This window comes from Balearica regulorum, chromosome 2 (genome assembly GCF_011004875.1).
Source record: "Balearica regulorum gibbericeps isolate bBalReg1 chromosome 2, bBalReg1.pri, whole genome shotgun sequence".
Taxonomy (NCBI): Eukaryota; Metazoa; Chordata; class Aves; order Gruiformes; family Gruidae; genus Balearica; species Balearica regulorum.
In genome coordinates this window covers 151,601,050-151,621,413 of record NC_046185.1, presented here as the reverse complement: position 1 = coordinate 151,621,413, position 20,364 = coordinate 151,601,050, and the positions used below count along the sequence as shown (strand labels likewise).

At 35.7% G+C, this 20,364-nt stretch overlaps 1 protein-coding gene across 8 annotated transcripts in view; it reads left to right on the top strand.

The window, feature by feature from the left end:
* Positions 1-20,364, top strand: part of ZNF438 (zinc finger protein 438) — a 75,665-nt gene that overhangs the window by 37,329 nt on the left and 17,972 nt on the right. For 4 of the 8 annotated variants that reach the window (XM_075746502.1, XM_075746501.1, XM_075746506.1 and 1 more), the window contains exon 4: positions 18,701-18,757. The exons of 1 other annotated variant lie outside the window; for it this stretch is intronic. In XM_075746502.1, coding sequence (XP_075602617.1) covers positions 18,730-18,757 — 28 coding nt within the window. In that variant the 5' untranslated portion in view covers positions 18,701-18,729. Of the gene's footprint in view, positions 1-1,455; positions 1,497-2,872; positions 2,948-10,703; positions 10,724-18,700; positions 18,758-20,364 lie in introns of those variants that run through there. 3 more of the 8 variants (XM_075746503.1, XM_075746504.1, XM_010304578.2) reach the window with 3 other exon arrangements.

The window sequence follows — 20,364 nt, the reverse complement described above, 5'->3', positions numbered from 1 at the left end:
TATTTTGTTTTTAAATAGAAGTGACTGCATACTTCTGAAAAATGTTGGCTTCAGAGGTGTGGGAACTGAAGTGTTCTGTTGTGCAAAGGCACTGAAAGGTCCTACATGCCACCACTCAGCTGCTCTTCAGCTTTAATCTGGAGGAGACACCTGTAAGAATGCGAGTGGAGTTTGCTTTCCATGACCTTTATGCCGTTTTCTCGCAGTGCCAAGAAAGATGCAAGATGGTGATGGCAGGGGTTTTTTTAGGATGTGAGGAGTTGTAATGTGCTGATATATTGACATTGGTGGGTGGTGTTTTTTGTTACTGACAATGTCAGAGAAAGTAGCTGGAGGTTCTGTGCACCCTTGATTCAAGAAGTAGCCCAAATCTTGATACCTCTCAAGAGTGATCTCATTAGTTTTTTTATCCTGTTACAGGTAGTTTTTGAGGGGTCATAATCCTCATTTTGCCTCATGCATTTAATTGGCTGCTTTGTGAAATTCTCAGGCTGCAAGTAATTCTGTTTTGTTTGGCTGTGGTATTGTGCTTGCAACTCAGATACTCAGAGGTCTTCCTAGTAACTGACTGACTGAAGTCTTGTGAATGCATAACTGTATTTGAGCTCAGCGGGATTATACTTGGAAGAAAATGTTATGTAGGTAATAAATTGTAGCAGTTTGAGCTCTTCTCTTAGTTTAATTCTCACGCATACCAATGCCTGTGCTTTACTATATAAATAGAAGATAGAACAGTTGATGTGCGTGTTGACTCTGCTGCTATGTTAGTGAAGAATAGGAAGAATATATTTTAATGAATGTCTTTTTAATTTCTATCAGGAAGTCCTCTTGAATTTGATGGCTTAGTTATAATTGGAATATGGTCAGTATGCTGCCCAGTTCTTAATTGCATACTCTATCATATGATTGGGAACATGGCTGTCAGATATGCCTATTTTTGTTGTTGAACCCAGAGGTTCTTGCTGGCATATTATTCAACACACAGAAAACTGGTCCTGGCATAAAGTATTTATACAGTAGTCATGTGAAAAAAAATAACCCCAACATGAAGCACCCAAGCGAATATAACTGAACAGACAAAAGAAGATGGTGCTGATATCTTGAAATTAGACTGTTCCTTTGTCGTTTTATCATGGCCTGTCTGTGGTCTCCATGTACCTGAGATTTTGTAGGAAACTTCATTTGAAGAGGGCTTACCTAAACACATCCACTTGGGTATGCGTTAAGCACATGCAAGCATTCTGTGCTTCCTATGCAACAAAGTGCAGTGGGGCAGTGCTTTGGTTAAAGCTTTTTTTCAAAACAGCTTACTTTTGACTTTATATTATGAAAAAACTGATGAATTTAGAGTTAGTTGAAAGTGAGTACAACTTTACTGAAGCCTGCTTTCTGTCTAATAGATTGTATAGATCATCTTTCCTTTTTCTTTTCCTGTTTAATTTTGCTCCTGCTCAGATGAAGACAGTGAGGAATTACACGTTATATTGTAATTAAAGGTAACCTGTTTTGAATTTACTTTGTAAAGTGCTTAGCATCTAACTGATCTGACTCTCCATTATAAATTTCACCTTTGCAGTGGAAAATACCGAGTGGTAATGAATTTTCTGCAATGAAAAATATGTGGTTTCAGAGTCCTATACAAATTATCTCGTGCTTTTTGCGTAGAAGGGGCATTACAGTATGTAAGCTGGTACTGTTGATCTTTGTGTGTGCGTGTTGATCTTCTAGTGGTTTAACTTAAAACTCTTTCGGATTTAGATGTTGCTAATGTACTGGAGGCAGGGTGATGTGTGTAGCTGTGATGCAGGGAAGAACGGGACCTAATCTTAAGTGTATTTAGTGCAGAGAAAGGAGCAGTTTAGTTTTAACAAGCTACTATAGAATTAAGGAGTAATTTGAATTAGGTGAAGTTTTAAGCTTTCAGACAATGTAATCAACTGTATTTTTATATTGAGAGTTCTACCAGTTCTCTCCTTGAGAAGACATGTAAATTACTGTTATGACAAAATGCATAAATATGTCTAGGATTTGATAGTAATTAATTCATTTATCTAAGGCAAGATTAAGTGCCTCAGTTTGAAACTGGCTATAAAAAGTAACATGTAAACAAATTTAACACACATCAGGTGTAATAGCACATTTCGTAGAACTGCAGACACTTTGTTTTAAATGCAGTGGTTTCTCACTTTCAACATTCACAAGCTGAAGTTTAGTCACAGAGCACCTCTTGACTGGATTTTTAAGGGCAATTTTTATGTCTCTGGTTTTGAGTGACTTGAACTATATATAACAAGTATTAAGTATTGCTAAAATGTTGATTAGCACTCTGATAGAGTTATGTTATTTACCACTGATGGTCAAAAAGAATGATTGACTTTATAATTTTCTTGGATTTGTCCTGGTTCAAAAGATGCTGTGTATCCACTGATGGGAGAATCTCAGAACACATGCTCTTCGTGCAACTGTCTTTCAGGATCTTTTTTTCTAGATACTGGATTTGATGGGCTAATTACCTGAGAGTTCCACAACATTGACTTTAAAATAGATTTGTGTTGCGCATCAGCTTTTTTGTGGTCTACATTTCATATTTGGTTCTTTGTATTTACACACACATTACATAGATATATATTTATATGTAAATAGATGAACACTCATGTTTTTATACAAATTGGCTGTAGTCTTCATTCTTGGATAAGTGTTAAGCATGCATAAGATCTTTAAATTCCGGCAGTCCATTGTACACTGAGTATGTATGTACTGCATTTTAATTCCATCTGTCTGCTTCCTGTAGATTTAATAATGCTTACTGACTTGATGCACATATTTTTGCTATTATTTATTCTTTAATTTATTTACATATTTTCATTCCTAGAGTTCTATATTGATGCTGTAGGGAGAAAGAGAGGTGAAACACGGAGCAGGGATCCCAGTGTTGAAGGGGGACAAGGTATGAGGATACTGTGGTAGCACAGTAAGAGATTTTAGAAATCAGTAATATCAAAGTTAATTTGAATAATCATTTATTTTGAAAGGTTCATTATTTAACAGACACATATATTGGAAAGCAAAATTAGTAAGCTGAAAAATGATGTGCCAGAAGTAATGTGCTCTTGTGTGTACATGTTATGGAATCATAGAAAAATTTAATTTGGAAAGGACCACTGGAGCTCATCCGCTCAAATGCCCAGCTCAGAACAGGGCTACCTTCATAGTTAGGTGAGGTAGTCCAAGATCTTATCTAGTTGAGTCTTGATCATCTCTGTGGATGGATACTACACCACCTCTGGACTTTTCCAGTGTTTGACCACTGCAATTTGTCTGTAGCATCCCGTCCTTCTCTTGTGCAGCCTGAAGGACAGTCTGCCCTCATCTTCCATATACTCTCCTGTTTTACGTAGGTCAAGACAGCAGTAAGATTCCCACCTTGGCATTCTCTTCCTACAACTGAATTGAGGTATGTCTGTGGGGATCCCAAACATGAGCACAGCCCTGTAAGTGCAGAATAGACTGGAGTATTCAGTTCCCTCAGCTTGCTCTTGTATGGAAGTCTTTCACATCCCTTGCTAGTTGCAATTCCAAATGATCTTTGGTTTGCTAATTCTGTGTATGTGCCCACAGGCAATGTTTCTGTGTTCTTCCTGTTAGCTTCTTCCTCTTTTACCTTGCGTATGCTTCTTTTGTCTTGGAGCTCAGTTAGGAGTACTCTGTTCATCTGTGTTGGCTTCTTCCACACCTGCTGCATGTCAAAGTGCTGGACCATTCTTATACTTTGAAGAGGTTGTCCTTGAATATCAACCAGTTCTTCAGGGCTCCCTTATGTTTCAGGGTGATCCTTTCAAAGGGGTCACACCAACTAGCTTTCTGAACAAACAGAAATGTTTCCTCAAGTCCAGAACTGCAATTTTGCTATCAGTCTTGATTGCATTTCTCAGGATTTTAAGATTCACCATCTCCTGCAGCGAAGGTTGCCGTTGACTTTCACGTTCCTGACCAGTTCTTTCCTTAGCTTGCCCTGTCATTTTGGAAGACTGTGTTAAATCATCACCATATTATCCCTCTGAAAATGTTTAAGCCTTATTATAAAATACTGGCAGCATACAGTAGGATGTAATGTTGAAAAACTAGGCAATGCAACTACAGTTTCCTGTTCTTGGTAGGAAATAAGGTTTTTATGACCCAAATGTTAGAAGAATTAAATACTCTCCTGCCTGTAGTTGCCTGAAGATGAAAATGTTTGGCATAAAAGCTTGAAAAGGTTATTGAAATGTTAATGGAAACAAATTTCTTGGTTTGTAGAAAACGTGTATGAGGAAGAAGAGAGGAATAAAACAGTTTATCAGACTGTATAGTTGCTACTTGAGACAAAAATCTCTCTTCTGTTACACTGCCTACTCAGAATGTCTTGGTTTGAGCACTGCTTTTAAGGGGAAAAAAACAGGTATCCTGGGTAAAACTGCCATCTTTCGTTTAAAAACTGAAATGGGCATGATTTATGTAGCTTAAAATTAGATAATAGCTAACAAAAGCAACGGGGCATAAAAGACTTGGCACTGAAAACAGCAATTTCAGATTAGATGAGAATCTCTACCACTATAATAAGTAAGTTGGAGGACTGTTGGAACTGGTGATCTGCACAAGCTCTTTTAGTTTCTGAATCATACTCATTGAGAAAAAAAAAACTGTTTTTTATCTGAAATAATTGAAAACAGTGCATGTGTTCATATTTGTTAATGAACTTCAGGTGGCATTGTCTTGTTCTGGAATGGGAAACAAAAAGATTGGGGTAATGGGGTGATAATTTTCCCACTTATATTTAATATTTAACAGTTCTGGGTTTTGTTCCTGGATGATTCATATATTTTTGAAAGTATCTCTTCTCAAAGTTCACAAAGCATGTATCCAGCTTATACTGATTCACTGGATTTTTACTAAATAAAATAGGCAGTGATTTTTGAAGGGGAGAAAAAAACCCCTGTAAACACCCTTGCTCCTTGCAATTTATTCATGTTTACAGTAGTGTAACAAGCAAGCTCCCGAGTGGCTGTTATTTCTGACCATTTATAGAACGCATGCAAGTTCAGTGATGGAAATAGCTTATTTGCATCTCTTACTGACTAGTTAAAACATTTTCTGTCCCCCATAGATAAATATAGGAATAAAAGATGCCTGATGGGCTTAGCTAATGTTAAGCTTTACTGCCCAGTTTACCACATTTACAGGCTACTATTTAGCAAATGAAGAAAAGTGGATTAAGTATAGTGATAGGACACGCTGGCGTTTTTTCTGTGCAAGGAGAAAATGAAGCATCACGACATTTTTAACATTTGAGATAAGTACTCCCCAGAATTTTTTGAAGTTCTCTCTGTATTTTTAAGGCTTTTTACTTGTATGGTTTTAGATGAACAGTCATGAAAATAGAGAACTTTAAAAGATACTTTATAATTTGAAAGGGGTTAGGAAACAAGAATACACAGCATCTTTATTATACATGTGTTTCTCCTGTGTAGAAGGAGTTCTATTCTTGCCGTCTGGTCTGATGTCCAAAGTAGTTTTATGCTTTCTATGTGATCTGCTAAATGTATATACATTATCTAAATTTGTTACTTATTGGAGGCTTCTTTTAAAAATCCTATCCGAAACTGCATTTCAGAAACTTAAAGCTCATTCTTCCATCTGTATAAAATGGATTTGGTTTCCAGTCTGTGGATTTTCATCATTTTTAAGAACAGAAGGTGTTACAGGTATTGCAGAGGACAGTTTTGCAAATATTTACAAATTATGCATTTATGTAGGCTGAAATATTGAAAACATTAATTACCTATTTATCTTTAAAGATAATGGTCATCAATGGAAATACTTGGTTTTTTAGATTAATCAAAGGACTGTGTGTTGGAATGGAACTCTGTCATTGCCATTGCATGTTTCATTTTTAAGGTTAATTCAGTTCAGACTTGTAGCGTGATCATTGACATTTACATGCTATGGATCATGAGGCCTGCATGCAGTAAGTGAATTCACACAGATCAGAAATATCTGTAGAAGAAGGGTAGGAAGTATCTTTGGCAGTTATCACCATTATTTTTTTTCCCCTCCTCCCTTTCAGTGCTCTAAAAAAAGTAGTTGGGCTGGATGAATGAATTTTGATGCAGAAGAAGATGCAGGTTGTTGACATGTGCCCAGTGCGCGTGTAAAAAATACAACACAGATCATAAGTTGTTTCACCATTAGTGAAAGGCAAATGGAATTTACAGAGAGAAAGTGAATGCGATACAAATAATGTGCAGGAGTTTCTGCTTTGCTGCAAGGGAAGCATCAATTTTTATTTTAACAGAAATGCATTCGCTAATGTTCTTTGCATATTAAATCTCTTATCTGAATCTTTTTGGGATATCATGTTCTCTGTTGAGACTTGTATATTTCTGCTATTTAGTGCTAATTTTTTGAGGTAAAGCAAAATGATAAATGAAAAAAAACACAAATCACAACTTTGTAATGACAGTGGACCCAAATAACTTGTATGTTAAAACCTTTTTACTTAGCCTTTGATGGAGAACCTCTGTGAAAACTTAAATGTCACAACAAAATGGTATAGAATTTTCTATGGTCTTGTATATGAAACATTTTATTGCGTACTTTAAGAGTTTTCACAATTCAGAAGACAAGTAGAGTGGTACTGTGCCAGTGTTTTAACTGACAAAATATATTGGAGGCTTTTTATAAATGTAATTCAGATCCTAGAAACATGAGTAGTTCCTTAAAGCTCATTCTGTATTGAATAAAGAAAAATTAGGAGAATTCAGCCTGTTGCATGTAGGGGGAGTTTGTGTTGATAAATCAAGTGGCCAGTGATCAGTTTCTGAAGCTTCTCAAATACTTGTTCATACATACATATATATATATATCTGACAGTTTTCTAACATATAAAAGCCACACTATTCTGGTTAATCCTGTATGGGTTTTCTTTCTGATGCATGTAGAATAAATAGTGCAGATGTGTTAGGAACTGTGACCTAGCTTTGCATGTTTGGAGCCAAGAACAAGTTCTGCATGCACATATGTCCCACTTCAATCTTCAGAACAAGAGCAAACTTTAAATGCAAGGAATACTTAAGCATAAGAATCTGACTAACCTGACAATTGCTTGCTCATTTAGATACTCCCAGAGCAATTCTTCTCTTAGGAAACATGATTTGTTTGGTTAAAACAAGGTAAGAAGGGGAGTGAAGTTAGCAATACAGTTTAAAGAATGGGGAGCTGATGATGGCAAGCACTACATGGCTTGGAGACAGTTGGTTAAGGAGGTAAAGATATTAATAAAAATCTGTGGGCAGTAGAGTATAATAGAGTTCTTTAAATACAGAGGGTGTTCTTGAAGGATACAAAGGCTTAGTAATGATAGAATTCCAATAACGGGCAGGGATGATAAATTTCTGCTGTGCAGAAAAAGGCATAAATATTCAATAAATATTATGTTCTGTATTCAGAAAGAGGCTGGATTTTGCTTTTACATCTCACCTCCTCCATCATTAGTGATGGAAAGAACGTATTATCACTGTACCAGCAACTATTAATGTTAAATGTTTTTTAAATCTGCTGCACTGACACCTACAGATACTTTAAAAAAAGCTTAGAAGCTATATGAATTACTAATTTTGAGTTTTAACAGATCATGGAACAGTGGAGAAATTCTAGAAGGCTGGAGGGGAAGGAGAATTGATGTGCCCACATTTGGAAAGTACAGTATGAGCACCTTGAAAAGGCAGATAGTAGTATGCTGTCAGTGACGATTTAAAGAAGAATTGCATAATTAATGCTGATCAGAATGGACGAGTTAGCCCCCAGCTTGTACTGCTGCATGGGGTTACTGGGAAGGCGCTTGCATTTGCCTTCACCCTTGCTGAATTTCACAGATTCCTGATAGCTCTTTCCTCCAGCCTGTCTAGGTCCTTCTCAATAGAAGCCCTGCCCTCCAGCTCCCAATTTCATGTTAGTTGCACACATGCTGGGAGTGCACTCTCTTGCACTATCCAGATTATTAGTAATGGCATTTAACACTGCTGGCCCCAGGATTGATCCCAGAGGCGTACCACTGGTAACTGGTTGCCAGTTGAACTTTATACCACTGATCACCACCACCCTTTAGCCTGACAGTCCAGCTGGTTTTCCATGCACCTTAATATCCACTTTCCAATGCATATCTCACCAATTTGGCTGTGAGGATACCATGGGAGAGCATGTCAAAGACCTTCATAAAGTCTTAAGACAAGGGGCAATGGTAGATTTAGATTAGGTATTAGGAAGAAATTCTTCACTGTGAGGGTGGTGAGGCACTGGAACAGGTTGCCCAGAGAAGTTGTGGATGCCCCATCCCTGGAAGTGTTCAAGGCCAGGTTAGATGGGGCTTTGGACTGGTATAGTGGACCCCCATGGCAGGGGGGTTGGAACTAGATGATCTTTAAGGTCTTTTACAACCCAAACCTTTGTATGATTCTATGATCCTAGTGCCACTAATCAAAAAAATAGATGTTTGGTTATTTAATTGGCATAAGTGAGCAGAACTTCAGTGTTAAAACTGGAAGACATGACGTGACTCAAGTAGTATAGGTGTCCCACAGCATGGTTTTTAGAGGAAATTAGTGAAAAGGTATTATGTGTCAAACCACAAAAGCCTAGTTGCTTTAAAAGCTTGGTCGTGCTTAATTGTTTTTCTCTTTAAGTACTAATTCAGTTTGGTCTTGCTTAGTTTGAGATTTAACTGAATGAATTAGGAATACAAATATCCTTAGGAACAGAAGGCAAAGCTGGAGGCCCAAAGAGAAAGAGGAATGTTCCCAGGGTTAGCATAGTCTGCACGCCACAGCTGGTTGCTGGACAGTGGCCAGGAATAATTTTGACATGTTTATTTCACATTTTTTCTCCATGAATATGTTTTGAGGACACTTCATTAAGTACGTCTGATAGTCTTTGAAGCTCTGTGCCTTTAACATTTTTCAAACAACAAACACGGTGGTGGATACAAAAATGAAAATTATATTGGCAAGGACTATTTGCACAGTGAAAACAACACAAGATAAGTGAGTGAAGGTAGTGAACTAGGACAGGTTAGACTTTGATTTATTCTTTTTTGTATGTTTATCTATGCAAAGGTTTTTGTGATAGGTATGTTTCATCAGTAACATTGTGCTGACAGACAGTAATAAATCCTGTAAAAAAGGTATAATTTAAGTATATCACGGAATATGGATGGATGTACACTTTGTCTTGCAAATGTCCTAGGTACTGCATGGTGAGTGGCTTACCAGTTTGAACAACAGCCGCTATTTTATGTTGCTTCTGGATGGTAATCAGTCAAGCAATGTCACCAAGTCTAGATAAGCCTGTGGACTATTTTTGTCTATCTAAATTTTATGATTGGTATTAAGAAATGTGGTTATACTAGATTGACTAGACAACGTACTCTGTTATGTGCTAATTGTTCTTAAACGAAATGATATATCAGTCATTTTGGACCAGCAGTTCCTTTGTCAATTGGGTCAGACGTCTGGGAGCTCCCAACGGGGGAATTGGGCCATTCCATGAAGGAGAATCCATCAAAGCGGTGACAGTCCTTTCTGAGAAAATGAGAGGGATATAACTGTTTGAGCAAAGAATGCGGGCAAACAGCTGAATTTCTCTGCTAGGATCTGTATGAAACAGTTTGGGCACAGCAGCAGGGAGGGAGGATGCTGCCTGCTCTGCATGAGCTCAGCACACAGCTGGGCAATTGCTTCTTGTGCTGCAGTTTTCGTAAGGATTCTACAGCTGTAGTCCACTTCTTCAGCTGTGAAAGTTGAACTGCCCTTAATTTTGCAACATAACCACGTTGATTGTATGTTGGGACTTTTTACCTACAAGTATAAAATTTATGCAATATTCTTTAACACTTAAGGTACTTAACGGTCACAGAATTTGTATAAAATGTCACCTTTTAATTTTTTTGCACTAAACTTGGAACTCTGAGTTTTATGAGAGTGTTTCAGTGAGATTATGTTTTAATTTGTAAACTTGATATTTGATGATTCTTCCAATGGAGGACAGTTTATCATTTGCTTAGGGGGCAGTAAATGTGGAAGACATACAGGATTTAAGTTGCTTAAGCCAGTCATTAGATTTTTATGGGTTTTTTAAGTGTGATTTGTTAAGTACGTATGCCTTTCTGGTGAGAAGGATCATCTTTGGGAAACAATATTATTCATAGTTGAGCGATGTTTTTAATGTTCAGCATTGTTAGGAAAATCCAACTATTATATTTACATTTTTGTTTTAAAAGTGTATGTGTTCTTAAAGAGTAGTGGGCACTCAGCTATCCAGAAAAAGGTCCTTAGCCCTGAAACACAGTCTAGGTTAGCAATGTTAGAGCCAAAGTTCAGAGGTACAATCAGTGTAGCACAAAACCAGTCAAAACAGTTCTTAGTGTACCACCTGATTACTTGTCTGGTATATTTTCCAGTACAGGGCAGTCTGCAAGGACCAGCTGTGCCTCAGAACAGTTACACATTCTTAAGTGAATTATTATTCTTCTCTAGAATTTGGAGGTTATTTATGAGTTCAGCTGAAGAAAATAGGCCTTTTCCGTCAATATAAGAAACTCAGTATTTCAGTGTGTAATTCTTACTAAGACCTTTTGTGGCTGAAAGAAATTAGACCTTAGAATCTAGTATGCTGTGATTGGTCTTAAGCAATGGTGAGTGTTACTTTTTTTTTTTTTTTTTGGCACTAACAACCTTTTTCTCTTTATTTCTTTAACTTCTGCCTTAGAAATGTGTGCGTTACAGGTGAGGCCGGGGACATGCTCTTAAAAATCATTAGTTGTAGGCAATTTAAATTTTAACATCTTGGAAATACATACCAACGTGGCCTAGCTTATTTATTGTTTGATCACAGTCATAGGTTTGTCTTTTCACTTTATCCTCTATGCCATGTAATAGTAAGGTCCTTTTATTTTTTTTTTTTTCCAGTTCTGGAATGCTTGTTTTGCTTGAGTCTGAGAATAAGACACATTGAAGTGACTTTTTACAATGCAGTGTATTTTTTGTATGGGGATATTGCTGCACAAACATCACAAATGTCAGAATGTAGCTTTCTGACTGAAAGCTGTCTAGCTGACTTTTTAAAAAACTCCGTAATGGGAATTCTTACAGAAACAACTACAGATGATGCGCACCTTACTTATTTAGTACCATGGCAAAAGTTACTACTACACTCAAGTTTGCAGCTGTAAAGTCAGGAATAATTCCATTATTTAAGTCAGAATTGGCAAAGGCAACTCACTTTGCAAAGTTTGGAGTGGTTTTTTTGCTATTTGTCAGCTGTTGGTTACCTTTCTTCTAAGTAGAACATTAACAGCATGCCCAGAGTTCATTAAAATAATAAAAATCCTATACAAAATCCTTCCTGAATGACACAATAAGTTTTATTTTATTTTCATCCCCTAAGGGATTCAGGTTAGTGGCCAAATAACCCAAACCACCATAGTCAAAATAGAAGTGATAAGGGATTGATTGTTTCTTTTTTAGTCTTTACATAATTTAAGGGCCAGCTATGATTCTGAGAAAACTTTAGTGCCACATTTCAAGTGTAAGTCAGTCAGATTGTGCGGGTGAATGTGTCGTACTTTTGTCTTAATCCTTAAATTACTAATGGAATTTTAAGGGCTTTGTTATCTGAGACATTCAAATGCATTTTGACTCTGTGTAAGTTCTGAGGTATCAAATATCTCTAAAATGTGTTAGGACTACCATATTAAGAAAACAGAACATTTACTCTCCTTTCAGCATTGCAGTCCTGACTGGTTATTTCCATAGTCTAAATTGATAATTAACAGAATCCTAAAACTTCATTTTTACTGGAAAATAGTTGTTACATTACCAGTAATAGCTTATTATTCAAATGTCAAAAGTTGAGGAAGATGGAAAAAAGCAAGTAATATTCAAGTAACTTTTTTTTGGTCTTTCCTTTAGTCATCTTTAATTATTTTGGTTGGTACCTTTGTCATACATTAACCTCATTCTACTCTTTGAAATAAGCTGTTTATCTGTAGTGTAAGAGCAAGTAAATAAAAAGTATATATGCCAATTTATTATAAAATATCTGTGTTCTCTACCACTCAGTCAAATTCTCTTTAATCCTTCAGCATAGCATGAAATGCAGGAAGGTTTTTTTTGAGTACCTTTTTAGCTAATTCTGAAAACCTTAATAGATTATTACGATTCCACTATGAATGACTTTACATATTGCTAACAGAACTGTAAGATACATAGATTCTGTCTTACGAACCTGCATTATTGAGAATCCTGGCAAAATCCAAGCAATAAATTAATGCTTAGTTTCAGACTAAGATAATGTGTGTGTGAGGAGGGGAACAGGAGTAGCAGGAATTGTACGGTTTGAATTTTAAACTCTGGAGTAGTCATTGCCAAGTAAGTGTTATGTGTTTCTGTTGATTTTTTTTAAAAAATACTAAATTAATTTGAAATTAAATTGTAAGAACTATTGAGAGCATGGATTTCATGTAGTATCTTATAAAAATGAAATTAGTAGTTTGTATCTTCCAGAACTATTGTTTCCAGCTGCCCTCAGAATCAATAACAAAATGTAGCAATTTATACTGATTCCTCATTTCACAGTTACTTTCACAACAGTAAGATCCAAGACTGTATTTTAAAATCAGAAGCTTTGACCATTTAATACAGAATAATGGTAAAGATGTCTAATACAGATGTGGAACTTATACAGGACTCCAGTTCATGGCATTCAAAGTAGTACTACTGAGACGGCATTTACTAAAGAAAAACATAAAATGACAATCTGTCATTTTAAATTGGAAATTTGGAAAAAAAGATGTTATTTTTTGGCATTCTATGAATTGTCTAATATTAGGCATAATAGCAACTGTAGTATTCCTTGCTTTTCTTTTTTAGTTTTTCAGAATGGAGTTGTCTCAAATGGGAAATAGTGGGGGTTATTTACAGCTGTAAAAACTGTTAAACTACAATTTATTTAATACTCAGACAGTTCATAAAATGAAGAATCGATATTCTTCCTTCTTTAGCCTTCTCTTCTCCCAAGCATCCTTTTGAGAAACTTAGCTTTTATAAATTTTTTCTTGGGTCCTTGAATTTGCTTTATTGGAGATAGTTATAGGTGTAAAATAAGAATTACTGAGACTGTATGCTGGACTGTCTGCAATAGTAGAAAGTTTGTGGAACATCCTCATTTCTTGCAGAGTATGTGCTAGTTTTTATTCATACAGTTGAAAAACCTTAGAAGCTGGTTTCAAAAGATTTATCTCCTCAAGAAAAGCAATCACTTTTTACTTGCTTTTTGTTTTAAGTCAAATGTTGAAGTTGCTCTATGTTGTTTCATAAACAAGCTTTTATTATCAGCAACGTGTTATTGAAAGAAGCCTAGAACCTGTCATGTAGGCACAGTTCCACTCTGACAGATGGGCATAGCGTAGGCATGCCAGCCAACCATTCTATACATCACCTAACAAAGAGCGAAGGGAAGAATTTTTGTCCAGGATTGCCCCTGTGGCATTCAGTGCATGTAAGGCTTGAAGTTCAGGAAATGCGCTCGGACTGGTCCATCTCATAGGATGACCAAAAATTTAAAAATAGCTTGAGTTTTAGGTTTTGCTGGGTTTGTACTGGCAAAAGTGACCAGTTCCAATGAGGCTTCTGTTTCTTTTTGGCTGTCTGCTGAAGTCACCTAATGGGCTCAGCCAAAAGAATTCTGCCATGGACACACATTTCTCCCTGATTAATTATCTAAGTAGGGAAGCATAAGCAGTGTGTAATTTCTCTTGTAAGAAAGCTGTTGTTTATGACTACGTGCGTATCTCTCTGGATATAGAATAGGAGGATGAGGATCTACTGATGTAGGATGAAATCCTAGTGTGAAAATATGATTTTAAATAGAAAATTTTGAATAAATCGGACTTCTGCAGCTGAAGATTTGGATAGTGAAATGCAGAATATTTTTGCACGTTTTCAGAAATGCAAATCAGCTATTGCGTAGTTATTGGAGTTTGGGGTTTTGGAGGGTTTTTTGTTTTTAAAACAAATTGACCTTAATGCCTTGGGCTTGATTTTATAAAGTAGCCAAGCACTGCAGGCTTTTGGCAAATACACTTGCTTGAACAAATGCTTGTGTGTGTTACGCTAGTCAATCTTTATGTCTGTCATTTTTACCTTCCGCAGCATTTTTGCATAGCTTCAATATTTTAATCATTTGTTTCAGGTCTTAACTCAGCCTTTAAATACCAATGGATTTTGCTGACTTTCCTGGAAGTTATGTTGATACGATTCATTCATGCTTTTTGGGAACTTCATTTCTGTTGAAAAGTTTATAAATTTTGGGAAATGGTGGTTGCATGGCACTGTCATTTACAAGATGGCACAGTATGTGAAAGAACAGGTGTGAAAAATGAAGTGAACAGAATTGCTTTTGAAATATAAATTGACATTTCATGGGCTTCTGTTAGGAGAATGTCTTTTCTAAAATGTACTATATTTAATTTTTCTTTCTGGCTGAGTATTTTCCTTCTGAAATGAAATTACATAATAATAGTTAACTAACACTTCTTTACATGCCTAGCTTTAAATTAAAATTCATAATTAAGCTTAATATGAAATTATAAGATTTGATTTGATGCTTTCTTCCAGTACCCGAAATAATGTTCACTGCATTAGAAGGTGCAGTTGTCATTGAGAAGCTTTGTTCTTTTAACAAAAGATACCAAAAATAAATTCAGTTAGGGTCATTGTGGTTTAGTTTAATACTGTTATGATAATGAGTACTATAATTACTTTCAGATAGTTCTTCCTTCCTAGAGGATGAGATTTTTAGTTTTGATGCCTGCTTAAAGCATGAGAATGACAGTAAAATTAATGTCATAACCTTTACAGCCTATTTATCGTTTTCTGTGTAGTATCCTAAAAGATTTTGTGTAACATCTAAAATAAATGTCTTAGTATGGACAAGCATCAAATTAGGTTAATTGGGTTCACCTGATACTCAGATTCAGTCTGTCTATCAGGACACCAATTTCATATAAAAGACCAGTGGATATCTTTCTGTGAAAATTGCTTTAAAATTATTACATGTAGATGCTCTGCTTCCTTTGATTATTAAAGATCAATTTACAGTGTAGTTTTTTTCCAGTTTATTTGATGTTTTTGCTTCTTCTGGTTGAAAATTCATTTATCCTTTTATTCTGTGGTAACTTAAGGAGTAGTATAGGCATGATAGACCTTATTTTGTGAGATTAAGATAAATTTTACTTTTTAATTCTGTCCAGCATCAACTCCACTTCACTTGAAATGGTTGTAATAGATTTCTTTTCATCTCTGACCAGTCAGCAGCAGATTTCAAGAGAACTGTTTTGAGTTCTCAAGTACTATGACTTGAATGATTTTATTTGTTGTCCTATGGCAGAGTTGCAACCTGAGCAAAACAGATTTTAAGTTTATATAGAATTTTAAAAATTTTATCATTGGGATAGGCTCTCAGGTGGAGAAAAATTGATGATAATGCCAGATAGAAATAATCAATATCATCTCCTGTATTTGAAATGAACCATTATTGGACTCAAATATAACCAACGATGACTCTAAGAATGTTTACCTCCTCAGTATTCATAAAAACAACAGGACATACTGAACTATTAGTGGTGTCCAACCTAAAATTTGTTCTGGATGTAAGAGTGTAAAACATGTACAAAATTTAGTTAATAATTTTATTTCTAAGGTTGGCTCTTTTTTGAACATCAGCATGGTTTTTTATGGGAAGTAGTCATACTGAGCCAGATTTATAGTCAAATGAAAAAAAAAAACCCAATTCTGCTCGGGGCAGGTGTAGGTAGCTGTACAGATGTCATATATTTCAACTTCTGTGCTATGCATTGATTCAGAATTTCAGAAATTTTTGATAAGACTGCAGTTTATGTCTAGGATATGCATCAAATATATGTAGATATTAACTATATGTTAAACAAGTTACAAGTTGGCTGAGAGATGTCAGAAACTGTCAGTGAGAAAGGAACGTGAATCATTATACTTGTAGTGAAGTTGTGGTGGGACTGGTTCCACGACTAGCACTAGGCAGTGATCAAAAAGACAGTATCGCTGTTGATAAATTTAAAAATAGTGTAAAATGCAGACAGGACAGACACACATAGTTACGTCGTTTGTTTTGTAAACTAAATTTGTATTCAAAGAAAACATGCTTTAATGTAGTCTTACATATAACGATGGATAGAGAAAATTGAACGGATGATAAGAAGCTTGCCCTGACTTCAAAATCTTGAGCTGTTCAGTTTTTCCAAAAAGGAAGGTTACTTGAATGAATATCTGCAAAAATAAAGGGCAGTGAAAGGTTCTTTGGTATAACAACAGTAAAAAAAAATTCATGAATGGCTAGAAGATGAAAACTTAATTTGAGAAATTATACTTCTTTTTTTTCATTGATAGTAGCTGATCAATGTACTACTCTGTCAAATAAGCACTGGATTTTCTATATCAGGACCATTATCTTACTGCAGTTGGGGTTGAATTAAGATCAGAGATGCCTGTACTAAATGTTTGGATTTATATGGTCTGATTTTCTGTCCTACTGTTAGGGTTTGTGAATGCTTGGAAGAAGATGTGGAGCTTGTGTTTCCACATGGTATTCTAAGAATTATTGATCTGTATCCTGAAGTCTGGTTTGTTTGCTATAATTCTAAGAGGAAGTAGTAACCATAAGTGGGTCACCCTTTTAAATTATTTAATGCTCCCTACAACTGGGAGGGACCATAAAACCTATAAAAATGTGACTTCTGAATAATAATTTTGAGACCCTTCATTTGAACATAATTTCTTACATTGTTTTTTACAAGAATATGCATTGCTGTAACTACTTCAATATGTTTTCAAGTGTTGGAAATCCTAAAGTGGAAGAAAAACTTCAGACTTTGTTTCTGTAAAAAGATTTTGTTGAGCAATACGGCCTTAAAGAAGGATGTCTTACACTGTCAGTGACAAGTTGAAAATTCATACTGGTTCCTAGAAGTGTTGTGCCACTCCAAAATTACATCACTGTGGTCTGTTCCATTCTTGTAGATTAAGAGGGAGTTGTCTATATGTTACCACAACGTAAAACTACGTTTAGATGAGCCGACATACGTTGGTGTACTGGGTCTGCCAGATCAGAGGTTGACTGCTTAAGTACCACGGACAGAGGCTCTTTGAGGCAGCCCGAGATCTGCTGATACACATCGGCAAAGCTGTGCCAGGAGGTGCTGGTTTGCATACAAGAGCTTCTTATTATATATGGCTCAGCACAGAAGGTACAGGTACCAAAGAGCCTCACCTCTTTGCAGTGTGTGAGGTCTCCTCACAGCAGCCACACTCAATTTTCTTTTGCACTTTGGTATTGAACTTCCCGGAAATGGAATTGGTTTTGCCTCTTTTATACTTTACTGCTGCCCCCAGAATCATCTCCTTCCTGGAACCTCTCCGTTGCTTTTTGAGAGTCAGTTGCATGATAGTAAAGAAACATACTCATGACTTATTTTTGTGGTTGGTAATTGCATCAGAATTTGTCCTAACTACTTTTGTATTTATCCAAAACCAGTCTTTTGGTACTTCATGTTCCCAGAAGGGGGCTCTTGAGTGCATATCTGGAATGTTCTTTGTGTAAGATTCTACCATCTGTTAAATTGGCCAGGAAAGTAAGCAAACTCCACATCTGCACAGCTGGCTCTGCTCATGGGAAATGTTATAGATATGCACTGGTATGAAAGCCTAGATCCAAGTAAACCCCCAAGTCATTGGAGTTCCATCTGTGCTGATCAACGGACTTGTCTGTTACCTTCCCAAAGCCTCCAACTGCATCAGGAGAACAAGAGTTTTATACCCTGTGTGACTTTTAACATGTTAGTGGTGTTCAGGCGAACTGAACTATTACACAGCTGTTTGAAAAGCTAGATCATTTTATGATAAAGAAAATCCAAGTGGATAATAACAAAATTTTATATTGTCATTATATTACACTATGTCTTTCTTGACTGTTGAATCACACTTGACCAAAGCTTAAGCAACACACTGACTGCACTGGAAAGAAATAGCCAACTCTTAAGTTACTTGATGTAATGCTATTTTATGTCAAACGTTATGCATCAGATTTTGCAATAAGTACCAATGTCAAATTCAGGAGAGGTGGCGGTGTAATGTTGGCCCCACAAATGCAAGCTAGTATCTTCATTGTAGCATCCATGGAAGATTCTGCTTGTTAGTCAGTTATATGGGATCCATGCAGTCAGATGTTTGAAGGAAAATGATTACTTAACACTGCATTGTCTGTGATTCTCCATAATGCATTGTCACACTAGAATTCATGACATGTCTTCTCGGGCTTTAACGTGTGTTTTCAATTACAAGAAGTCTAAGTTAGTTGTACCCAGTGTTGAAATATGCATATAAGGGTATGTGTGATCAGAGAAAGACTTGGTTTAACACTTCGGTGGTGTTTTGCATGAGGTATGGGCATACAAGGATCCATTCTGAAATATAATTTTTGAAAACTATTGCCATTGTCCTTTTTTTTTTTTTTTTTTTTTAGTTTATGGAAAATTGGAAAATTATCAGAGCTTCTAAGTATCTGTATTTCTTCTTTCCAGGAACATTGTTGTAACTATTAAAGGGCATAATGCAGAATCCTTTAACATTTTCTGCAGGTACAGTATACTTTCTATACTTTTTTTGAGAAATTAGATGCTTGTGATTCAAAATGTGGAAGAAATGTCATCATCATTAATAAATCACTGTATAACTCTTGTCTACTATGCTACCCTAATATGGTTTTAATAAAAAGAAGCCATTATACTGCAGCATTTATCACTTTAAACAATAGCAATAGCTAAGATTGGTTTCTTCTTTAGGACATTGCTAATTACTGTTACCACCTATAGTTGAAATCTCAAGTACATATATCGGCTTCTCATTTGATTCACTAGAAATAAGTATTCAGGCTTTATTGCAATTTTTTTATCTTCATATATCTCAAAATCATTGTCACAGTTGATCCCCATATAATTGGGGGTCAAATCTATTTACAAGTTATGCTACAAGACTGGCACAAACAAGAAAATCAATATTTTTAAATATAAATTTAGACTTCTAGATTTTAAGTGCCTTTTCTCCAACATTCCTATCCTTACTAACATTTTTTGTGTTTAACTATATTTCCTCTATGTTTTGTCTCTTCAGAAGTCATCTTACATTGATTTAGTTTTCAGTAGTGTTAGCATCTTGAATTTTTCTCTCCATTATTAGTAAGGGTATTTGTGCTGCAGTTGTGTATTCCCAAGCCTTTAAATGTGCAGCCGTAACTTTAATTTCCTTTCCCTTTTGATCTGTGTCACAATGCTAATGTTTAAATGTGATTTTTTAACTTGAATGTAATTTTTAATAATACTTCTTAAATGTGAGTGAATGTTTGATGGGTATGACATAAGCTCTAACGGACCTTTCAGAACCATTGCAGGTTGTCAGTTAAGTTTCCATTGTTAGTACTTATGTTAATTAAGAAAAGCACTATATATTACTTAACTTGAAGCCTTGAGCTTTTACTGTCATGTAAGTTTATACTTTGCCTGTTTTGTGAAGAGTGAGTATTTTTATGATACTGTAATAATTCTGAGGAAACTGTTCCAAGAGGATGTCATGCAAATTGATCTTAGTTGATGAGTTCTGTGTCTAATGGGACTATTCTTTCAAGGGAGACAGTACTCACTGTTGTGTAAAGCTATCCACCCTGCAGTATGCTCTACGTCTGCATGCTTATGACTGAAATACTTAATTCTAATACTTAAAAGCCTTAATTTATTTTTTCCTTTAAATAATAGAAATTTGACCACTGTTGTAGTCAAATTGAATGTGTTATCTTTATGTTAAAGCCACTTCTGAATGTATCCTCCTCACAGGAGGAGAATACAGACTGTGAAGCTGTTTGCAAATTTGAAACTGGTGAAGCATTTCCTTTGAGATTTTTTTGAATTTTAAGAGCCATGTTGTAAAATTTGGAAGTGGGGGTTTATGTTAGAAATCATAACCAGATCCTGACCAAGAGCTATATCAGTGTGAAATCATGATATTCCACAAATACACTAGTTTCCGTGTGTGTGTATATATATTTATTCTTTTACTGTCACTCTTCTTTGTTCTTGTATCAAGCATTACTTTTGTTTCTTAAATGTGTCACGGCACTTAGAAAATGTTGAGGCTATTAGCAATTTATAATGATTTATGTACAACTATAACATTGGTACATTTCTTAATAATA